General features: G+C 40.8%; 1 protein-coding gene across 1 annotated transcript in view; it reads right to left on the reverse strand.

Annotated features, from left to right (window-relative positions):
- il17rc (interleukin 17 receptor C) overlaps nucleotides 1-20,063 on the reverse strand; it is a 48,549-nt gene that overhangs the window by 20,521 nt on the left and 7,965 nt on the right. Inside the window, exons 7-9 of the mRNA XM_062052095.1 lie at nucleotides 7,397-7,515; nucleotides 7,186-7,242; nucleotides 739-799 (exon numbers count right to left, since the gene is read on the reverse strand). Of these exons, the coding sequence (XP_061908079.1) occupies nucleotides 739-799; nucleotides 7,186-7,242; nucleotides 7,397-7,515 (237 nt within the window). The remainder of the gene's footprint in view (nucleotides 1-738; nucleotides 800-7,185; nucleotides 7,243-7,396; nucleotides 7,516-20,063) is intronic.

The following is a 20,063-nucleotide window of genomic DNA, read 5'->3' on the forward strand; positions in this document are numbered from 1 at the left end:
GACCAGGAGGCGTGTGGGTCGGATCACAGCTGACTCTTCTCACCCTGGACACAAACTATTCTCCCCTCTCCCCTCAGGCAGGAGACTACGGTCCATCCAGACCCACACCTCCCGCAACCTGAACAGTTTTTTCCCCTCGGCCATCAGGCACATGAAAAATAACAAGATCTGATATCTCAGTTACAGCTCATGTTATTCTATTCTGTGTTATATGTGTTTTATGTTGCACAATTGCGCCAAGTAAAATTCCTAGTTTGTAAACCCGTTCTCAAACAATGGCAATAAAACTCTTCTGATTCTGATTGTGATTCTTCTGATTCTGAAAATTGGTCTCTTCAGTTCCCAAACGTTAACTGAGTGTTGTTAAAAGGAAAGGCCATGTAACACAGTGGTAAAAATGCCCCTGTGTCAACTTGTGTTGCTCCCATTATATTCTAAGTTAGTGATTATTTGCAAAAAAAAAAAAAAAAATTCTCAGTTCGAACAATAATTATCTTGTCTTTGCAGTCTATTCAATTGAATATAAGTTGAATAAGATTTGTAAATCATTGTATTCTGTTTTTATTTACGAATTACACAACGTCCCAACTTCACTGGTTTTGGGTTTTGTACTTGAAGTTTTTAACGTATGACTGGAAGTGACTACTGATATTAGCATTATTTTCTATGGGAAATATTGTTTCGATTATTTTGTTGGAGAAAGGATGTGGGGTGAACTGTATAATTGAATATTCTTACATTCGTTTTTGAAGGGGCAGCTTCGAAAGCGTCTCGGCCTCCGCTCGTCGTCCTCCCAAACCTGCCAACACACGTGAGTTGTATTTCATACTTACATTGTGTGAATACTTCAATTTCACTGCACAGTCTCAGATAGATTAAACAATGTACAAAAGATACCACCCGCAGAGGGACCACTTTTAAAAAAACATTGTGTTATCTGATGCAGTTTAGTTTTAACTCCAAGATGGCAGTATAGCTGCATTGGAAATATAAAGAGCATCCAGCAGATGTATTTACCGCTACATGCGCTTTAAACTGTTCCTTGATGGTGTTAAAAATCATGCATGTTACACTGACCCTATTGTCAGTTAGTCTAAGGCAGGGGTCACCAACCTTTTTGAAACCAAGGGCTACTTCTTGGGTACTGATTAATGCGAAGGGCTACCAGTTAGATACACACTTAAATAAATTGCCAGAAATAGCCAATTTGCTCAATTTAGCTTTAACTCTGTTATTATTAATAATTAATGATATTTATCTTTGTGGAAACACTGATCATCTTAATGATTTCTCACAATAAATATATATAGAAACAGATAAATATCAATATGCAACACTTTATTTTTATATTTTCTCTAAGTGCACATTTTTCAAATTGAACATTTTCAAATGATCACTTCTAAGACAGTCTTGTGAAATCACAATATCCCATTTTAACTAGCTAGCCACTAACATTTTTTAACAAATCATGAATTACTTTGCACCATGTTTGTACAAATAATAACTCATGTAAAATACAAAAGTAAACTCTCAAATTTTTAAATCATGTCACACTTTGAACTGGACACCAAATCTGTTATCTGTTTCTTTGTCAGTTAGTGGGAAGCCTGGCATTGCATGCTGTTAACTAGTGTGTTGTACTCTGGTGTGTAACTTGACACTGCAACTCTGAGTGAGTCTTGCAGATGTGCATCAGTGAGGCGTGTTCTGTGTTTGTTCTTGATGAAGTTCATGTCAGAAAAGGCTGATTCACAAAGATAAGATTTTTCCTCATTGTTTGCGGAACCTTCTTAATCTTTTGGACATATTTTCACAGCAATCTGGCCTTAAGCTTAATTATGATAAATGTAAAATGTTAAGGATCGGAAATCTAAAGGGAACGTCCTTTCGAATGGAATGCAAAGTGCCTGTTTTGTGGACAGATGGACCAGTTAACATACTTGGTGTTGTTGTCCCAGAAAATCTGGAAGATCTAGGCTCAGTAAATTATGATAATCGACTAAGAAAGCTGGACAAAATTATGCAATTATGGAAAGGGAAATCCCTAACCTTGTATGGTAAAATGTCTATTGCCAACTCGTTAATTATTCCTCAATTGATTTATTTGTTGTTGTCATTACCAGCTCCATCACAAAACTTTTTTAAGATTTATGAGCGGAGGGTCTTCGATTTTGTCTGCAACGGCAAACCAGAAAAGATTAAAAGAAAGGTTTTGTACAAAGAGTATGAATATGGGGGCCTGAAACTTCTCAACCTTGAAGCTATGTGTCTGTCTTTAAAAGCATCAATTGTTCCAAAGATGTATTTAAACATTGAGTGGTACACAAATGTCCTGTTGGACAAAAAACATGTACTGCATCAAAAGAAATTGTATCCTTTTTTACAAGTGATCCCCTCCCAGAGAGTCTGCTGGGAAACATGGCGGGGTTCATAAAGGAAACAATCCACTCATAGTGGTGTTTTCAATTTTATGTGCCAGAAAAAAGAGACGATATTTTGCAGCAGTTAATATGGATGAACTCTAATATTGTAATAGATGGAAAGCCTTTCTTTTGGAACAATATGTTTGAAAGAGGAATCATTTTTGTCAATGATATTATCAATGAGAATGGTAAAATTATGAAGTATGATGAATTTAGAGCTATGTATGGTGATGCTTGCTCAAGCTTTTCATTTTATCAACTAACTGGAGTAATTGGGAAAAGATAGAAACAAATAATTAATAACCAAGCTGCAGCTTCCTTTCAGTAGTCTGGCAGAGTTCAAGGTTTCCCGGGCCAGAGAAGTCCTGCTCTACAGAGATTCTGCTGATGGGAAAGTATCTTCAGCAGGTGTGGAGGTCAGAACAGGAAGGAAGTGGCGTGCCCAGGATGCAGTGGAGCGGGCAGAGGCAAGGCTGCGGCACAGCACCCTGGTGGGAACCGTAGCTACTGGTCGGGCTGGGCTGGGTAGCAACACCAAACCAAACTACAGCAGAGCCAGAGGAAAGGAAAAACGAAAGCTTGTCCAAGAGGAGGTTCGCGCCGAGGTGGAGGAGGCTCGCTTCAGCAGAGTGGTGGGAATGAGCAAGCAGGGGGCCTGGACCAAGTGGGAGCACATAGCTGGTCGCAAAATCACCTGGACCGAACTCCGGAAAGCGGAGCCACACCAGTTTAAGTTCTTGGTCCAGTCAGTTTATGATGTCCTCCCAAGCCCTGCTAACCTGTTCACCTGGGGCCTGATAGACGCACCTGTGTGCCAGCTCTGTCAGAAAAGAGGATCATTAGAACACATCCTCAGCTGTTGCTCAAAGGCATTGGGAGATGGCAGGTATCGGTGGCGCCACGACCAGGTCCTGCGGGCAATAGCAGACACCATCTGCACAGGCATCAACACCAGAAAGCGGCAACATCCAACCAAGAGCACAATTGCCTTTGTCCGAGCAGGAGAGAAACCTCAACCCTCCAAGAAGACCCAGGGGGGCCTGCTAACAACAGCAAGGAACTGGCAGCTCTTGGTTGACCTGGGAAGGCAGTTGCGATTCCCAGACATCATCGCAACTACGACACTCCGGCCAGACATGGTCTTGATGTCTGGAACCAGCAAGCAGGTGGTACTCCTTGAGCTAACTGTCCCCTGGGAGGACAGAATGGAGGAAGCTCAGGAAAGGAAGAGGGCGAAGTACGCAGATCTTGTGGCTGACTGCCGGAGGAACAGGTGGAAGGCCCGCTGCGAGCCTATTGAGGTGGGCTGCAGGGGTTTTGCAGGCAAGTCCTTACACCGGGTCCTGGGGCTCCTTGGGATTTTTGGACTGCACAGGAGAAGAGCCATAAAAAACATCTTGGAAGCGTCTGAAAAGGCTTCACGTTGGCTCTGGTTGAGGAGGGGGGACGCGTGGCGTAGAGCGCTACCTGGACACAAGTCGAGGTACTGATCACCCTCGGCTGGGTCGCCCGGGTGAGGGTGTTTGATTAAGACCCGAAACACCCTATGACCCCGGGAGAATCACTGATGATGTGTCCAGGTTGCACCATGAGGTGTATTATAGTACTATTATGGAACTACTAAATTATTAGTTTGTAAACCTCTAATAAGAAATTCTACTTGGCAAAAAGGAACTAAAATAAATAGAAAAATATATAATTTTTATTTAATAAAGAAATCTTTGAAGGCTGCCTCATACAACACAAATGGAAAATGGGAGGACTTTTTTGACTGCCCGTTGCCATGGGATGCCATATTCAAACTAATCTATAAAACTACTATCGATGCGCAAAATCGTTATTTTCAAATTAAAATTATTTATAACTTCTTACCCACAGGGAAAATGTTAAAATTATGGAATATGACAGAGTCAGATGATTGCCGATTTTGTTGTCAGGAGCCTGAATCACCCTGCATTTGTTTTGGTATTGTCATATTGTGTCTTTGTTTTGGGTGGAAGTTGAAAAAATGTGTTTAAGGATTGGTTTGTTTATGAAGCTTAATGTGGTTTCTGTTATTTTAGGAGAGTTCATTGACAATCATGATTTAGTCAATTTAATGATAGTACTCGGTAAAATGTTTATTTTTAAGGCCAAAAACAGATATTCACTTAGTATTACTTTCTTTAAAACATTTATTCAGTATTTTCTAACTTTAGAAAGTTACATGGTTGAAAATGATAATGATGCCAAAAAACATTAAAAAAAAGATGAGAAGTCCTCAAAGGCTTATTTTGAAAGTATAATTATGTTTATAGATTATATGATATCTGTTGTTGTGTTCCCTAATTTGAGTGACCTGGACATAATCTGGACTGTAGATAAATGCTTATTTTGAAAATGTAATTTTTTTTATAAATTATATGCAATCTGTTGGGTTCCCTAATTTTTTTCTGTGTACATGAATGAAGGTGTGTGTTGCTGAGTCCGACTTGGACATTATCTGGACTGGGCCTGGTTTAAAAAAAACCTTTAAACAAATCTAATTTCATTGACAACCAGGTCTGTTGAAGATAAGGCCCTTTTTTAAAAAATAAAACAAAATAAGATAAATAAATAAAAAACATTTTCTTGGATAAAAAAGAAAGTAAAACAATACAAAAATAATTACATAAAAAATAGTAATTAATGAAAATGTTAGTGGACCAGCAGCCTATACAATCATGTGTGCTTCAGGGACTGTGTCCCTTGCAGATGTGTTGTCTATGTTGTGGGAACCAGAATATTGGTAGCAGAAAGAAATAACCTCTTTTGTGTGAGTGGGTGTGGATGAGTGTGCATGGGGGAGGTTGTTTGGGTTGATGCACTGATTGAAAGTGTATCTTGTGTTTTTTCTATGTAGATTTAATTTAAAAAAAAAAAAAAAAAAAAAAAAAAATTTTATTTTTTTTTTTTAAATTTTTTTTAATTTTTTAAATATTTTTTTTAGAACAGGCTCGCGGGCGACTCATCTGGTCCTTACGGGCGACCTGGTGCCCGCGGGCACCGCGTTGGTGACCCCTGGTCTAAGGTTTTCTTTTCACATGACACTTTTTTGCTCTTTTTTAAATTTTTGCTGTTGTTTTTTTAATTTACAAATATTTCAACTTTCTTGTATTTTTTTCTTGTTATATGATGACTTTATTTCCATAAAAGTTTGACTTTATTCTCAAAATATTATATCTTTTTCACAACCTAACATCACTCAAATTGCGATTTTATCTATAAGACTTTAAAAATATTTTATAATAACAAAATAGAATAAATTATTAATTACTTGGGGATGTCCCGATCCAATATTGATACCGACTATTGGCACGTAAAATCTCCAATATGAGCTCCGATACAAACAGTCCTGCAGAGTGTTTACTTGTGCAAAGCTGGACACCCAGTTAACATGTAAATGTCCTCCAATAAGCACACAAAGTTGGTCTTTTCTTCTATTTCAGTCATGACATTTACAAAAGGCAAACATGGTAGGCTGTAGGCTTCTAGAAGCTAGCAGCTACACAACGGCTAAGCACACAATAACACACAGCTAGACATACGTAATATTAATTGAACAATATTGCAGTCTAACACAGTACATGTGTCACAAATAATTATAAATGTATATTACCTACACATAAAAAGTCTCTAACACAGAAGCGTAATAGAACGTATCCAGTAACAAACGTGTCAGCATAATTGAACTTGCTGTGTCATTGTTTAACTTCATGAATTAATGTGGCCACTGGGTAGGTAAAAAAAATGTAAAATTAAAATGAACAGTATCTACTCAACTTCAATTTAAAGACAGCATAAATCCTTTTGGTTAAAACGGTTAATAATAAATAGGTTAGTGTTTTTAACAATGTTTTCTGTTTTAGTAATTTCACTTGATCAAACCTTTTCTACCATTCCACACTACAAAATGATGAGTATGTATAGTTTGTGCTGATGTCATATTGGCCAATACTCAAAGCTCCAATATCAGTGAGCGAGTGAAAAACTTGTATTTGCACACTCCTATAATAAATAAACATTTTTTCAATAATATTTCAACATTATGCTTCCAAAGTTATTATGTAAAAACAAAATGTCCCCACTCATTGCAACTTAATTCTCGTAAAATAAAAAAAATAATTAGCCATAAATTTACAACTTTTTTCCGCGTAATAAATATCCTAATATTACACATCTACTCCCCCAATACTTCGACTCTAGTCTTGTAAAAACATTGTTTTAATATCATAACTTAATCCTCCTAATGGTTGGACTTTATTTTTGTAATCTGTCTTAGTTTTTTTTTTGTTTAATTAGGAACGTGCCAAGGCCAATTAAAAAAAAAACAACCCGAATTTAGGACAATTCAAAGGACGGCGTCCTCAAAAAATAGTATCGCTGTGTCAACAGCAGCACTGTGCTGTACATGGAAAAATCATACTATTGTTTTTTTATAGTAAAATTCTGGCGACTGAGCTGCCATTTGTTTTTATCTAAGGTTGTTGTTTTTACAGTGTATTTATGTAAAATGGAAAAAACTTTACTGTTATTTTTACAGTAAAATTAACATAACAGTGCTATATCGCTCTTCCATTCCCAGTAAAACCATTTCATTATACCCATTTCATTATGGTTTTTTTCATGGGATCCAGAATTCTTGCAGTGCTCCTGCATTAAAGTAATCTGGGACTTCACAGGTAAATGTGCAGATCAAAATAACGTAATAACGTAAATTCTAATGTATCATGTATGGAAGTACCTGGAGACACAAGCAGGGGGCCACAGAGTGCAGTGGGATGGTTTTCCTCGTCCAAATCTAAAGGGACACAAAACATGGTGGTTTGAATCCACTATTGAAGTTTGACCCTTGCCACTATGCTTGAAGTATGTTTTTGTAGCACCTTTGTTTGTATTTGGAGCTGAATAAATGCAGTAATACTGCACCTAACACACAATTATACTGAACCAACCTGGCATATTCCATTGGCCTCATACTGGATGCACATTGAAGGAAACTTCATGTTTATGGCAGAAAACTTCAGCTCCACCTGATTCATTTCTTGATTAATTACACTGCTGACTTGGGGCACTGGAAAGACAAGTTAACTGTTTATGACAGACAAGGCATTTCAAAGCTGCGCTCATACTTGTGGTTTGGTGAAATGAAAGAAAAACAACTATGGAGTTAAATTACTGCCAAAAGTCCACACACGCACAAAACCTGTTTTACTCACGCCCAATGACTCACACACAAACTCAGTGTGGTTTGCAAATAGAAAATATCATTCACAAACAAACGCATTTTGTTTTGCAAATAAGAAACGTACCTATCAAACAAATACATCATGCTTCAGACACAAATAACTTATTTCTTCAAGTACAAAAAAAATATCCTTCAGGTACAAATCAAAATCTTTCAAGTGCAAAAAAATATCCTTCAAGTACAAATCAAAATCTTTCAAGTACAAACAAATATCCTTCAAGTACAAATACAAATCTTTCAAGTGCAAAACAAAATCAATTCTACAACTACGGAACTGTCACGTGACTTTTGACAGTAATATTCCGCCTTGCAGATCAGCAAGCAAGCGCAATGCAATCCACACACAAATGCACTGTAATTCGCCCTCCACAACACTAGGTGGCGATGATGAGTCAATTTAATGCCGGGTGACCGCCCCCGTCTTCATTAAAGCCCACAACCACGGGTGTTGTGCCAAAATGTGAATGCCTGCCAAAAATTGATTTCCTGTCGCGGTAGCGCGCACCGCTCGCTGAACCTGCATTTTTGGCTTCGTCTGTCCACAGCAGATTACTAGGTATAAGACACACACTTTATCTTCCTGGTTAGTGTATCGCTAAGTGTTTGACATTATTTAAAACTTTATCGTGTCTGCAAAATGACAGTTTGCCTTTTCTGTGGTATTAATGAGATTTAAAGGACTGTTGTTAGTCTGATGTTGATGTGATAAAACCTCTTTCTTGTTTGGAAGATACATACAATTGTAACTGTTATTTATTCCTGCACATAATAAATATGTATAAAGTGTTTGAATGTATTCATTTATGTAAAAGTGTCATTAAATGTAATATTGCCTGACAAAAAGTGATTCAATATGTTGATATTTACACATCGCATATTTACACATGTATATTTTACTAGTATACCCTTATGGGCATTACATATATCAAAATCAAATACCTACTGTACTGTTTAATTGTTGAAACACCCTTTTTAGAGCAAATATCTACCAAAACGACCACTTTGCTCCTGCCAAAAATTGATTTCAAGTAATATTTTAATATTGACCCATCTCATCTCTGCATAATCTACTAGAATACCATTATGGGCATTACATATATCAACATCAAGTACCTACTGTACTGTTTACTTGTTGAAATACCCTTTACAAAGCTAAAATATACCCAAAAGGTTTCTTTGTTGCTGCCAAGAATTGATTTCAAGTAATATTTTGATATTGACACATCTCATCTCTGCATATTTTACTAGAATACTCTTATGAGCATTACATGTATATAAATCAAGTACCTACTGTACTATTTACTTGTTGAAATACCCTTTTTAGAGCAAATATCTACTTAAACGACCACTTTGCTGCTGCCAAAAATTGTAAGTGGTGGCGGGCTTTAATGAAGACAAGGGGTTGAGGGGGGCGGTCAGCCGGCATTAAATTGACTCAAAATCGCCACCTAGTGTTGCGGAGGGCGAATTACAGTGCATTTGTGTGTGGACTGCATTGCGCTTGCTTGCGGATCTGCAAGGCGGAATATTACTGCCAAAAGTCACGTGACAGTTCCGTAGTTGTAGAATTGACTTTGTTTTGCACTTGAAGGATATTTTTTTGTACTTGAAAGATTTGGATTTGTACTTGAAGGATATTTTTTGTACTTGAAATATTTAGATTTGTACTTGAAGGATATTTTTTTGTACTTGAAGAAATAAGTTACTTATTTCTGAAGCATGATGTATTTATTTGATAGGTACGTTTCTTATTTGCAAAACAAAATGTGTTTGTTTGTGAATAATATTTTCTATTTGCAAACCACACTGTAATTGTGTCTGAATTGTTTGGCGTGAGTGGACTTTTGGCAGTAATTTAACTCCATAAATAACTTAATGAGTGCACACTTTGGTGTGGTGTTCTTGGCATTCACACTGGTATTTGTCATGTGACCAAATGCTGTGCAATAAAGAACATTTGCATGTTGTCAGGACTTGACGGGGCAGTTTTTGCCTTATTACATTGCTGAGTTGAATGAACAGGTTATTTTTCCTTCTGCTATTTTAATAACTTAGATTTTACAAAAAGCTTATAAAATATAATTTGAAAGGGCTATGTTGTCCACCCCTATATAAAATAGAAAACGTTCGGCACAGAACCCAAATTCCAAAGGAAATGAAAAAGTGGATCTCCACTTCGCTATGCTAAAAGAACTATCTACTCTCTACTACTATCTATTATCGACTACCTATCTTACTTAAACATAGGCTTAGACAAACTTTATTGATCTACAAGGGAAATTGTTCCACACAGTAGCTCAGTTACAAAGGATGGAAAGGATAATGCAGGTATAAAGTATAGACTAAAAATGCACCATAGTAGTATACTATCTACAAGCTTCCATTACAAGAGCAATTCATTTTCGGTTGCTACATTAAGAAGAAGGAACACAATATAACGACAGCAACAAAGTCTATTAAAAAAAGACTTTTTCCATAACTTTGTTCCTCGCTTGTGACACCGCCATCCGCTGTCATCATCATCGCCTGCAGCAAACGCTTTAGTGCAACACTGCCGCATACAGAACATTTTAAGGACTTTGATACATATTGTACATTAAAGATAGGGGAACTTCACTTTTTGGGGGAATTTTGCAGATCATTCACAATCCAAATGTTAGACCAGCACACACATATGTTTTTCTTTTTTTTAAATGCATTTGAACTCGTAAACAAATGCGAGCAAAAGTCTGCTTACAATGGAGCCTATGAGAGTTGCTCTACTCTGCCTATAAATCCCCCCAACAACATCCAAACACCTCCGTTTAGGTTTTATGTACATGCTGTAAGTATATATGTAATGTAGTAACAGGCACATTCACAATATTTACCTACGTATTTTGCTCATTTTAAGCATCACAACGTTCGCTTTTTCATTCAACAACATCACTGATTACGACTCACTGCAGATTTCAAGAGAAACAACAAACATAATAAAACATAATTTACTGTACAATGTCTGCTGTCACTGGAATGCAGACTGATGGGATGTTAATATATATTCCTGTTTAGATAAATAATAACTCAATCCTCGTGGAGGGTAAAATAAAAAGGGCTGGGTGCAAACCAGCATCTTTTCTTGTCTTTGTCGTCATTTTCGGGTCTAAATTGGATGCCAAAGTTGACCCCATGTCGGATTATGTCTTCATCCTTCTACTATCAAGGTGAGAGGCATCATTTATGATCTACAATACATTTTCCCGAGTTCTGTGGTGAGGAAGCTGCTTACCAGCCGATGATGTCAATATAGCATCGTGAGCTAGTTTGCTCTCTCTGATCACTTCAGTTCCCGGCGTCATGTGCGGCTGGAAGTTGTTTATTTTAATTAGGTTCATAGGTCAAAATAAAATGGCAAGTAATCAAAACAAAGGCACATTGAAAACGATAACACAATTAACTGACGTGTTGGTTTAAGTATAAAAACGAGACGAAAATGTCCTGTCGATGGGTGGGACAAATTTGGATAATATATCCAATCACAGCGCTTTAATGGTGTACATTGAAAGAGGGGTGGGGGTTTGTTATGATCGAGAGCCAATCAGATGCTTTTCCTTGTGAAATAAGGAAGTCACGGACAAAACCAAAATGTGTGGATTTAACATGGTTCACATCGTAATATGTGTACACCTGGGAGAAAGTGAATAGAACACATTTTATTTTTACTGATATGATGCCATCATCGTGACTGTAATTCAAATATGTTATTTGCTGCTATCGGTATTGTGGCAAAAATTTATTTTGTGCCAAAAATTGATTCACGTCGCCACGCCGAGGGAGCACATGTCGCTTTTGGGCTTTGTCTGTTCACAACTGATTACTACATGTAAGACAAACACTTTTATTCTTGGTTATCGTAAGGATATGTGTTTGAAATTATTTAAGCCTTTATCGTGTCCTAAAAATGACATAGTTGGCCATTTCTATGGTAATAATGATATTGTAATGGACTATTACTAATTCGATGTTGATGTGCTAAAACCTCTTTCTTGTTTAGAAGCTCCATACAATGATAGCTGCTCATAATGAATATTAATCAAGTGTTTGGATGTATGCATCCAAGAGAGTTACATATATAATAATGAAGTACATACTGTACTGTCTACGTGTTAAAGTACCTTTTAAAAAGCTGAAATCAAGCGTCTTTTAATGTTATTTACAAGAAATAGGTGTTAGCACATCAAAATCGGATTGGGACGGTATAGCTCGGTTGGTAGAGCGGCCGTGCCAGCAACTTGAGGGTTGCAGGTTCGATCCCCGCTTCCGCCATACTAGTCACTTCCGTTGTGTCCTTGGGCAAGACACTTTACCCACCTGCTCCCAGTGCCACCCACACTGGTTTAAATGTAACTTAGATATTGGGTTTCACAACGTAAAGCGCTTTGAGTCACTTGAGAAAAAGCGCTATATAAATGTAATTCACTTCACTTCACTACAACAGTCCTTTACAATCAATACTATAGAAATGGCCAACTCTTTAATTTTTCAGACACGATGAAGGCTTAAGTAATTTCAAACATATTTCCTTATGATAACTAAAAATATACAGTAAGTGTTTGTCTTACATGTAGTAATCAGTTGTGGACAGACAGCTCACATTGCAGCTTTAACAAGTGTGCACGCTCCCATGGAGGCAATCAATTTTTGGCACGGTCCCCCTGAAAAAATGTAATCCATCCATCTTCAACCGCTTATCCGAAATCAGGTCGCGGGGACAACAGCTCCAGCAGAGACCCCCAGACTTCCCTCTCCAGAGCAACATTAGCAACTTCCTCCTGGGGAATTCCGAAGCGTTCCCAGGCCAGAGAGGAGATGTAATCCCCCCATCTGGTCCTTGGCCTGCCGCGGGGTCTCCTCCCAGTGGGACGTGCAACGAGGACCTCCCTAGGGAGACGCTCGTGAGGCATCCGCACGAGATTCCCGAACCACCTAAGCTGGCTCCTTTCCAAGCGAAGGAGCAGCGGCTCTACTCCGAGTCTCTCTCGGGTGACTGAACTTCTCACCCTATCTCTAAGGGAGATGCCAGCCACCCTTCTGAGGAAACTAATTTCGGCCGCTTGTATCCGCGATCTTATTCTTTCGGTCATGACCCACACTTCATGACCATAGGCAGGCACGTGCACACATAGGGCCCTATGGGTGCCTGAGCCCCTGCCCTTTTTTGCCTCGTCTTAAAAAGTGCCCTCTGCCTGTGTGTGTGTGTGTTTTTTTTCTTCTTTAAACAACATTAATAAATTCATGTCAGGGATGTAAAAAAAACAACAAAAAAAACAGCGGTACAAAAACTCCACGTTTTCTTGTAATACCGGGTTGTTTGAGCCTGCCGCTTCCTTTAAACGTTTAGCCCCTCCTCGATCTGCGGGCTGCAGCCAGGGTTACTCAGACGTGACAGTGGAGCAACTTGAACCTGTGAGTTATGGTCTAGTCGCCGTCCACTTATTCAGCATCTAATATGGGTAATATTTCAGAAAAACGCTGTATTATTCTATTAGTCAATGTGTCAGCTTCTGTTTTTGCCGGACGTCGGAGCACGGCGCATCAATTGAGCACGGCACATCAAGTCCGCACAGAGCAGAGCGGATCGTGCGGGACAGGAAGTAATGTACAAAATAAAACACCGGGTTAATTTTCAAAATAAAATGCACGTTTACGGCGGATCACATTTCTCTCACAGTAGAGTTTTAGATATAAGGTTATTGTGACTTTGCTATTACTGTGTGGGTTAACAAAATAATAATAATAATAATGATAATAATAACAATAATAATAAGAACAATGATAATGATAATAATAATAATAATAATTATTATTATTATTATTATTATTAATAATAATAATAATTTCAGCATTCTGGGGATATAAGATGTAGGTTATCTGTTAGGAATATTGCCATCTGTATTTAAACTTGATTCATGTTGATTATGCCTGCAGCCCAAATCCAAAAAAAGAAAGGATACAGCCCTCTACTGGCCCCTGGTCCATATTTTTGGCCCTGTATTGCGTTTCAGTTGTTTAGTCTGAGCATTAAGTGAGATAGACCATAAGTTACAACTTGATGGTGTTTTCATCAAGTTAAGGGAAGAAGGACAGATTTTCACATTGAAGTTTTTTCCATTTGGGTATTTATTTTTGTATTTTTTTTCAAAGTTCATGTTGCACTGTTCAATGTTCAATATTAAAGTGCTTATCTTTAACAAAAAATAGCCTAATAATAAACCAATGTTTTGTTGCTTTTCATGTCTTCCAAGCCTATGATAATGTAAATTAACTCATTATGACCATAATTTGTTGACACAAAAGAAATGGCAATCACTTTTACCTACAAAGGACACACAGCTAAGTAGTTAGCTTCCTATTAGCAAATTTAATTTTACATTAATTTCCATATTGTGTAAAGGACCAAAAAAAAAAATTCCTGCCCTTTTCTGACTTTGAGCCCCTGCCCCTATATAATCATGTGCACGTCCCTGACCATAGGTGAGAGTAGGAATGTAGATAGCTCGGTAGACCGAGAGCTTTGCCTTCTGGCTCAGCTCTCGTTTCGTCACAACAGTGCGGCAGAGAGACTGCAATACTGCTCCAGCTGCTCCAACTCTCCAGCTGATTTCCTTCCCCATCTTTCCCTCACTTGTGAACAAGACCCCGAGATACTTAAACTCCTCCACCTGGGACAGAGTCTCGTCCTCTACCTGGACTGTACAAACCATCGGTTTCCTGCTGAGAACCATGGCCTTAGATTTGGAGATGTTGATCCTCATTCCAGCCGCTGAACACTCGGCTGCGAACCAATCCAGTGAGAGCTGAAGGTCACGAATCGAAGGTGCCATCAGGCCCACATCATCTGCAAACAGCAGCGACGCAACCTTTAGCCCCCCGAGACGTATACCCTCTCCGCCATGGCCACGACTCTGCCTAGAAATCCTGTCCATGAAAATCACAAACAGGATAGGTGACAGAGCGCAGCCCTGGCGTAGACCAACCCCCACTGGAAACGGATCTGACTTACATCCAAGCACCCGGACACAACTCTCGCTTTAGTTGTACATAAATTGGATGGCCCTCAGCATGGTTCCCCTCACTCCGTACTCCCTCAGCACCTCTCACAAGATCTCCCGGGGGACCCGGTCATACGCCTTCTCCAAATCCACAAAGCACATGTAGACTGGATAGGCATACTCCCAGGCCTTCTCCAGGATTCCCGCAAGAGTAAAGAGCTGGTCAGTTGTTCCACGAGCAGGACGGAATGCACATTGTTCCTCTTGAATCTGAGGTTCGACTATCGGCTGGACCCTCCTTTCCAGTACCTTGGCGTAAACTTTCCCAGGGAGGCTGAGTAGTGTGATACCCCTGTAATTAGCACACACCCTCTGGTCCCCCTATTTGAAAAGGGGAACCACCACCCCAGTCTGCCACTCCCTCTGCACTGTCCCAGACTTCCACGCAATGTAGAAAAGGCGTATCAACCAAGACAGCCCATCAACACCCAGAGCCTTCAGCTTTTCTGGACGGATCTCGTCAACCCCCGGAGCTTTGCCACTGTGGAGTTGTCTAACTACCTCAGTGACATCACTCCGAGAGATCGACGTCGATCCCCCATCATCCTCAGGCTCTCCTCCTGTCAGGGAGGGTGTGTCTAATGTATTTGGGTTCAGGAGTTCCTCAAAGTGCTCTTTCCAACGCCCTACGACTTCCTCACTTGAAGTCAGCAAAGTCCCATCCTTGCCGTACACAGCTTGGATGGTTCCCTGCTTCCCCCTCCTGAGGTGCCGTATGGTCTTCCAGAACAGCTTTTGTGCCGCTCGATAGTCCTTCTCCATGGATTCCCAGAACTGCTCCCACACCCTCTGCTTAGCCTCGTCCACAGCCACGGCCGCTGCCCTTCGGGCCTGTCGGTACCTTGCAACTGTCTCCGGAGTCCTTCTTCAGTCGGACGGCTACCCTGACCACCACTGTCCACCAGGGTGTTCGAGGGTTACCGCCCCTTGAGGCACCTAAGACCTTCTGGCCACAGCTCGCAGCTGCAGATTTAGCAATAGAGGCTTTGAACATTGCCCATTCCTGTTCAATGTCCCCAACCTCTACAGGGATGGCAGAGAAGTCCCGCCGGAGGTGGGAGTTGAAGTCTTTCTGGACAGAGGACTCCTCCAAACATTCCCAGTTCACCCGCACTACACGCTTGGGTTTGCCAGGTCTGTCCAGAGGTTTCCCCCGCCATCTGACCCAAATCACCACCAGATGGTGATCAGTTGACAGTTCAGCCCCTCTCTTCACCCGAGTGTCCAAAACATACGCCCCAGATCAGCTGATACGATTACAAAATCGATCATTGATCTTTGGCCTAGGGTGCTCTGGTACCAGGTACACCTATGAGCATCCTTATGCTTGAACATGGTGTTTGTTATCGCAAGTCCGTGACTAGCACAGAAGTCCAATAACAATCCACCACTCAGGTTCAGAACAGGGAGACCGTTCCTCCCAATCACTCCAGTCCAAGTATCACTGTCATTGCCCACGTGCGCGTTGAAGTCCCCCAGCTAGACTATGGAATCCCCTGCCGGCGCCCCATACAGGACCCCAAGCAAGGTATCCAAGAAGGCCGAATACTCTGAACTCTTGTTTGGTGCGTACGCACAAACAACAGTCAGAGTTTTCCAACCCTAAGGCGAAGGGAGGCGACCCTCTTGTCCACTGGGGTAAACTCCAACGTACAGGCACTCAGCCGGGGACTCCTGAGTATCCCCACACCCGCCTGGGCCCTCACACCCTGAGCAACTCCAGAAGTGAACAAGGTCCATCCCTTGTCCAGGAGTGTGGTTTCAGAGCCCTTGCTATGCGTAGAGGTAAGCCCCACCAGATCCAACCGGTAGCGCTCCACCTCTTGCACCAGCTCAGGCTCCTTCCCCACCAGCGTAGAGACATTCCACGTCCCGAAAGTCAGCCTCTGCTGCCCCGAATTGGTCCGTCTGGAGCCTCCACTTTCACTGCCATCCACTTGGCAGTGCACCCGACCCCACTGGTTCCGACCGCGGGTGGTGGGCCCACGTGGCGGAGAAGATGGTGTGTCCACGTAGCTTCTTCGGGCTGTGCCCGGCCGGGCTCCATGGCTAGCCCGGCCACCAGGCGCTCGCTGACGAGCCATGCCTCCAGGCCTAGCTCCGGAGGAGGGCCCCGGGCTTCTTCCGGGCCGGGTAACGCATCTTCTCTTCATTTTTTCATGGGGGGTATCGTAACCATGATGGGGGGAGGGGGGGTATTCGGGTGCTACAACTCGCCCAAGGGTGTAGCACCTTTGAAAAAATGTAATGTCCCCACTTAAATATTTTTCTGCAGCTGGGTCTGCACGGTGCCGCTATAAATAGTTTGTCTGCCTTAGTGCTTATAGAAACAATATCACTAATACTTGGTTAATATTCAGGTCACCATATGTGAATCGAATATTGTTGGTGGTTTTTGGATGATTATTCAGAGGGCTTTATGAACGGAATAGAGGACCTCCCATTGACTCCATTATAGGCGGACTTTTATTTACGTTTATTTAAGAGTTAAAATGCATTAAAATACATATGTCTTCTTGTCTCTCATAAGGATTGTGAACGATGGACAAATTCCAAAAAACTGCAGTTCTCCTTTAAAGATACAACAATCAATACAATGTCGGTCAATAAATAAATACTAAACTATAGATTTCTCTACAGAATTTCCTCTCTGGTCAACAAAAGCACCTTGAGGATTCTGGCGGGAACTCTCGTTCAACCCTTTTTCGATTATGCATGCACCTCCTGGTACCCTAGCACCTCCAAAACCCTCAAATCTAAACTCCAAACATCTCAGAACAAGCTAGTCAGGTTACTTCTAGACCTCCACCCCAGATCCCACCTCACTCCTACCCACTTCTCTAAAGTGGGCTGGCTCAAGGTGGAGGACAGAGTTAAACAACTTGCACTGAGCCTAGTCTATAAAATCCGCTACACCTCCCTGATACCGAAGTACATGTCAAACTACTTCCTTAACGTAAATGACCGCCATAACCACAACACCAGGGGGTGCTCCACTAACCACGTTAAACCCAGATTCCGAACTAACAAAGGTCTTAACTCATTCTCTTTCTATGCCACATCAATGTGGAATGCGCTCCCAACAGGTATAAAAGAAAGGGCATCTCTATCCTCCTTCAAAACCGCAATAAAAGGTAACCTCCAGGCAGCTACAACCCTAAACTAACACCCTCCCCGGATTGCTAATAATCAAATGTAAACAATCAAATGCAGATACTTTTTATTTTTCTTATGCCTTCTGATCTCTCTCTCTCTCTCTCTCTCTCTCTCTCTCTCTCTCTCTCTCTCTCTCTCTCTCTCTCTCTCTCTCTCTCTCTCTCTCTCTATGTCCACTACTTGATGTCCATACCCCCCCCCATACCCCCCCTCCACACCCCTGATTGTAAATAATGTAAATAATTCAATGTGATTATCTTGTGTGATGACTGTATTATGATGATAGTATATATGATAGTATATATCTGTATCATGAATCAATTTAAGTGGACCCCGACTTAAACAAGTTGAAAAACTTATTCGGGTGTTACCATTTAGTGGTCAATTGTACGGAATATGTACTTCACTGTGCAACCTACTAATAAAAGTCTCAATCAATCAATCAATCAATCTGAACAAAACATCCACTTTTCGTTGTGCAATAGCTAACAAAGCAAATTAGTTTATCTTAATCGAACCCCCCGTGCAATTTTTAACTTGTTATTGTTATTCTTTTCTACACTCAAAGTTCAATATATTGCGGCTCAATATAATGTGATATTCTATATAATGCGTTCGTGCCATGGACACCAAATGCTCCCCTTTTTATATCGCGGGGTCGGCGGACTGGGGTGTAGGACTAGCTAACAAGCTAAATCTCTTATGCATCTTAGTTGGCTCGCTGTAGCTTGTGTGCCGTTTAGGGCTGCTACAGTTAGCTCAATACAGCTCACGCTAGCAAGCGTGTCCACGGCATCTAAAGTTACAAAGTTACTGTGCTCTAACTGGCAGAATGGGGGACTTCGGACCAGGGCTAGCTTAGCTTTGCTAGCTTATCAGCTAGCTAGCTGAAAATGAAGCGGTGAAAGAGAGCAAGTGCTTTATTAATTCAATAAGACTACAAAATGTGTTGGAGAAGGGCTAAAGAAGGCTATTAAATGTTTATAAGCACACAAAAAAAGAAAGATGGCACTTAGCCTTGACAACTTCAAAGGAGCAGGAAGGAGCACAGCCGAACCAACAGCAGCGTTAACGAGCAGCAGCGCGAACAATTTTTTAAAATTTGTCGGAAAAAAATACGGATTCTTATATAACGCAATATCTGGATCGATTTATGATACCCAACGACCGCGTAACGCAGAACTTTGAGTATATCAACAATCCAGCAACTAAAACCTTTCTGAGGACTTTAAAGGCCTACTGAAACCCACTACTACGCAGTCTGATAGTTTATATATCAATGATGAAGTCTTAACATTGCAACACATGCCAATACGGCCGGGTTAACTTATAAAGTGCAATTTTAAATTTCCCGCGAAACTTCCGGTTGAAAACTTCTATGTATGATGACGTATGCGTGTGACGTCAAGCGTTGAAACGGAAGTATTCGGACACCATTGTATCCAATACAAAAAGCTCTGTTTTCATCGAAAAATTCCACGGTATTCTGGACATCTGTGTTGGTGAATCTTTTGCAATTTGTTTAATGAACAATGAAGACTGCAAAGAAGAAAGCTGTAGGTGGGATCGGTGTATTAGCAGCTGGCAGCAGCAACACAACCAGGAGGACTTTGACTTGGATAGCAGACGCGCTATCCGATGCTAGCTGCCGACCGCATCGATGATCGGGTGAAGTCCTTCGTCGCTCCGTCGATCGCTGGAACGCAGGTGAGCACGGGTGTTGATGAGCAGATGAGGGCTGGTTGGCGTAGGTGGAGCGCTAATGCTTTTAGCATAGCTCTGTGAGGTCCCTTAGCTAAGTTAGCTTCAATGGCGTCGTTAGCAGCAGCATTGTTAAGCTTTGCCAGGCTGGAAAGCATTAACCGAGTATTTACAGGTCCATGGTTTAATAGTATTGTTGATTTTCTGTCTATCCTTCCAGTCAGGGGTTTATTTATTTTGTTTCTATCTGCAGTTAAACCCGATGCTATCACGTTAGCCCCGTAGCTAAAGTGTTTCGCCGATGTATTGTCGTGGAGATAAAAGTCACTGTGAATGTCCATTTCGCGTTCTCGACTCTCATTTTCAAGAGGATATAGTATCCGAGGTAGTTTAAAATACAAATCCGTGATCCACAATAGAAAAAGG

This window comes from Entelurus aequoreus, linkage group LG01, assembly GCF_033978785.1.
Source record: "Entelurus aequoreus isolate RoL-2023_Sb linkage group LG01, RoL_Eaeq_v1.1, whole genome shotgun sequence".
In the NCBI taxonomy this organism is placed as follows: domain Eukaryota; kingdom Metazoa; phylum Chordata; class Actinopteri; order Syngnathiformes; family Syngnathidae; genus Entelurus; species Entelurus aequoreus.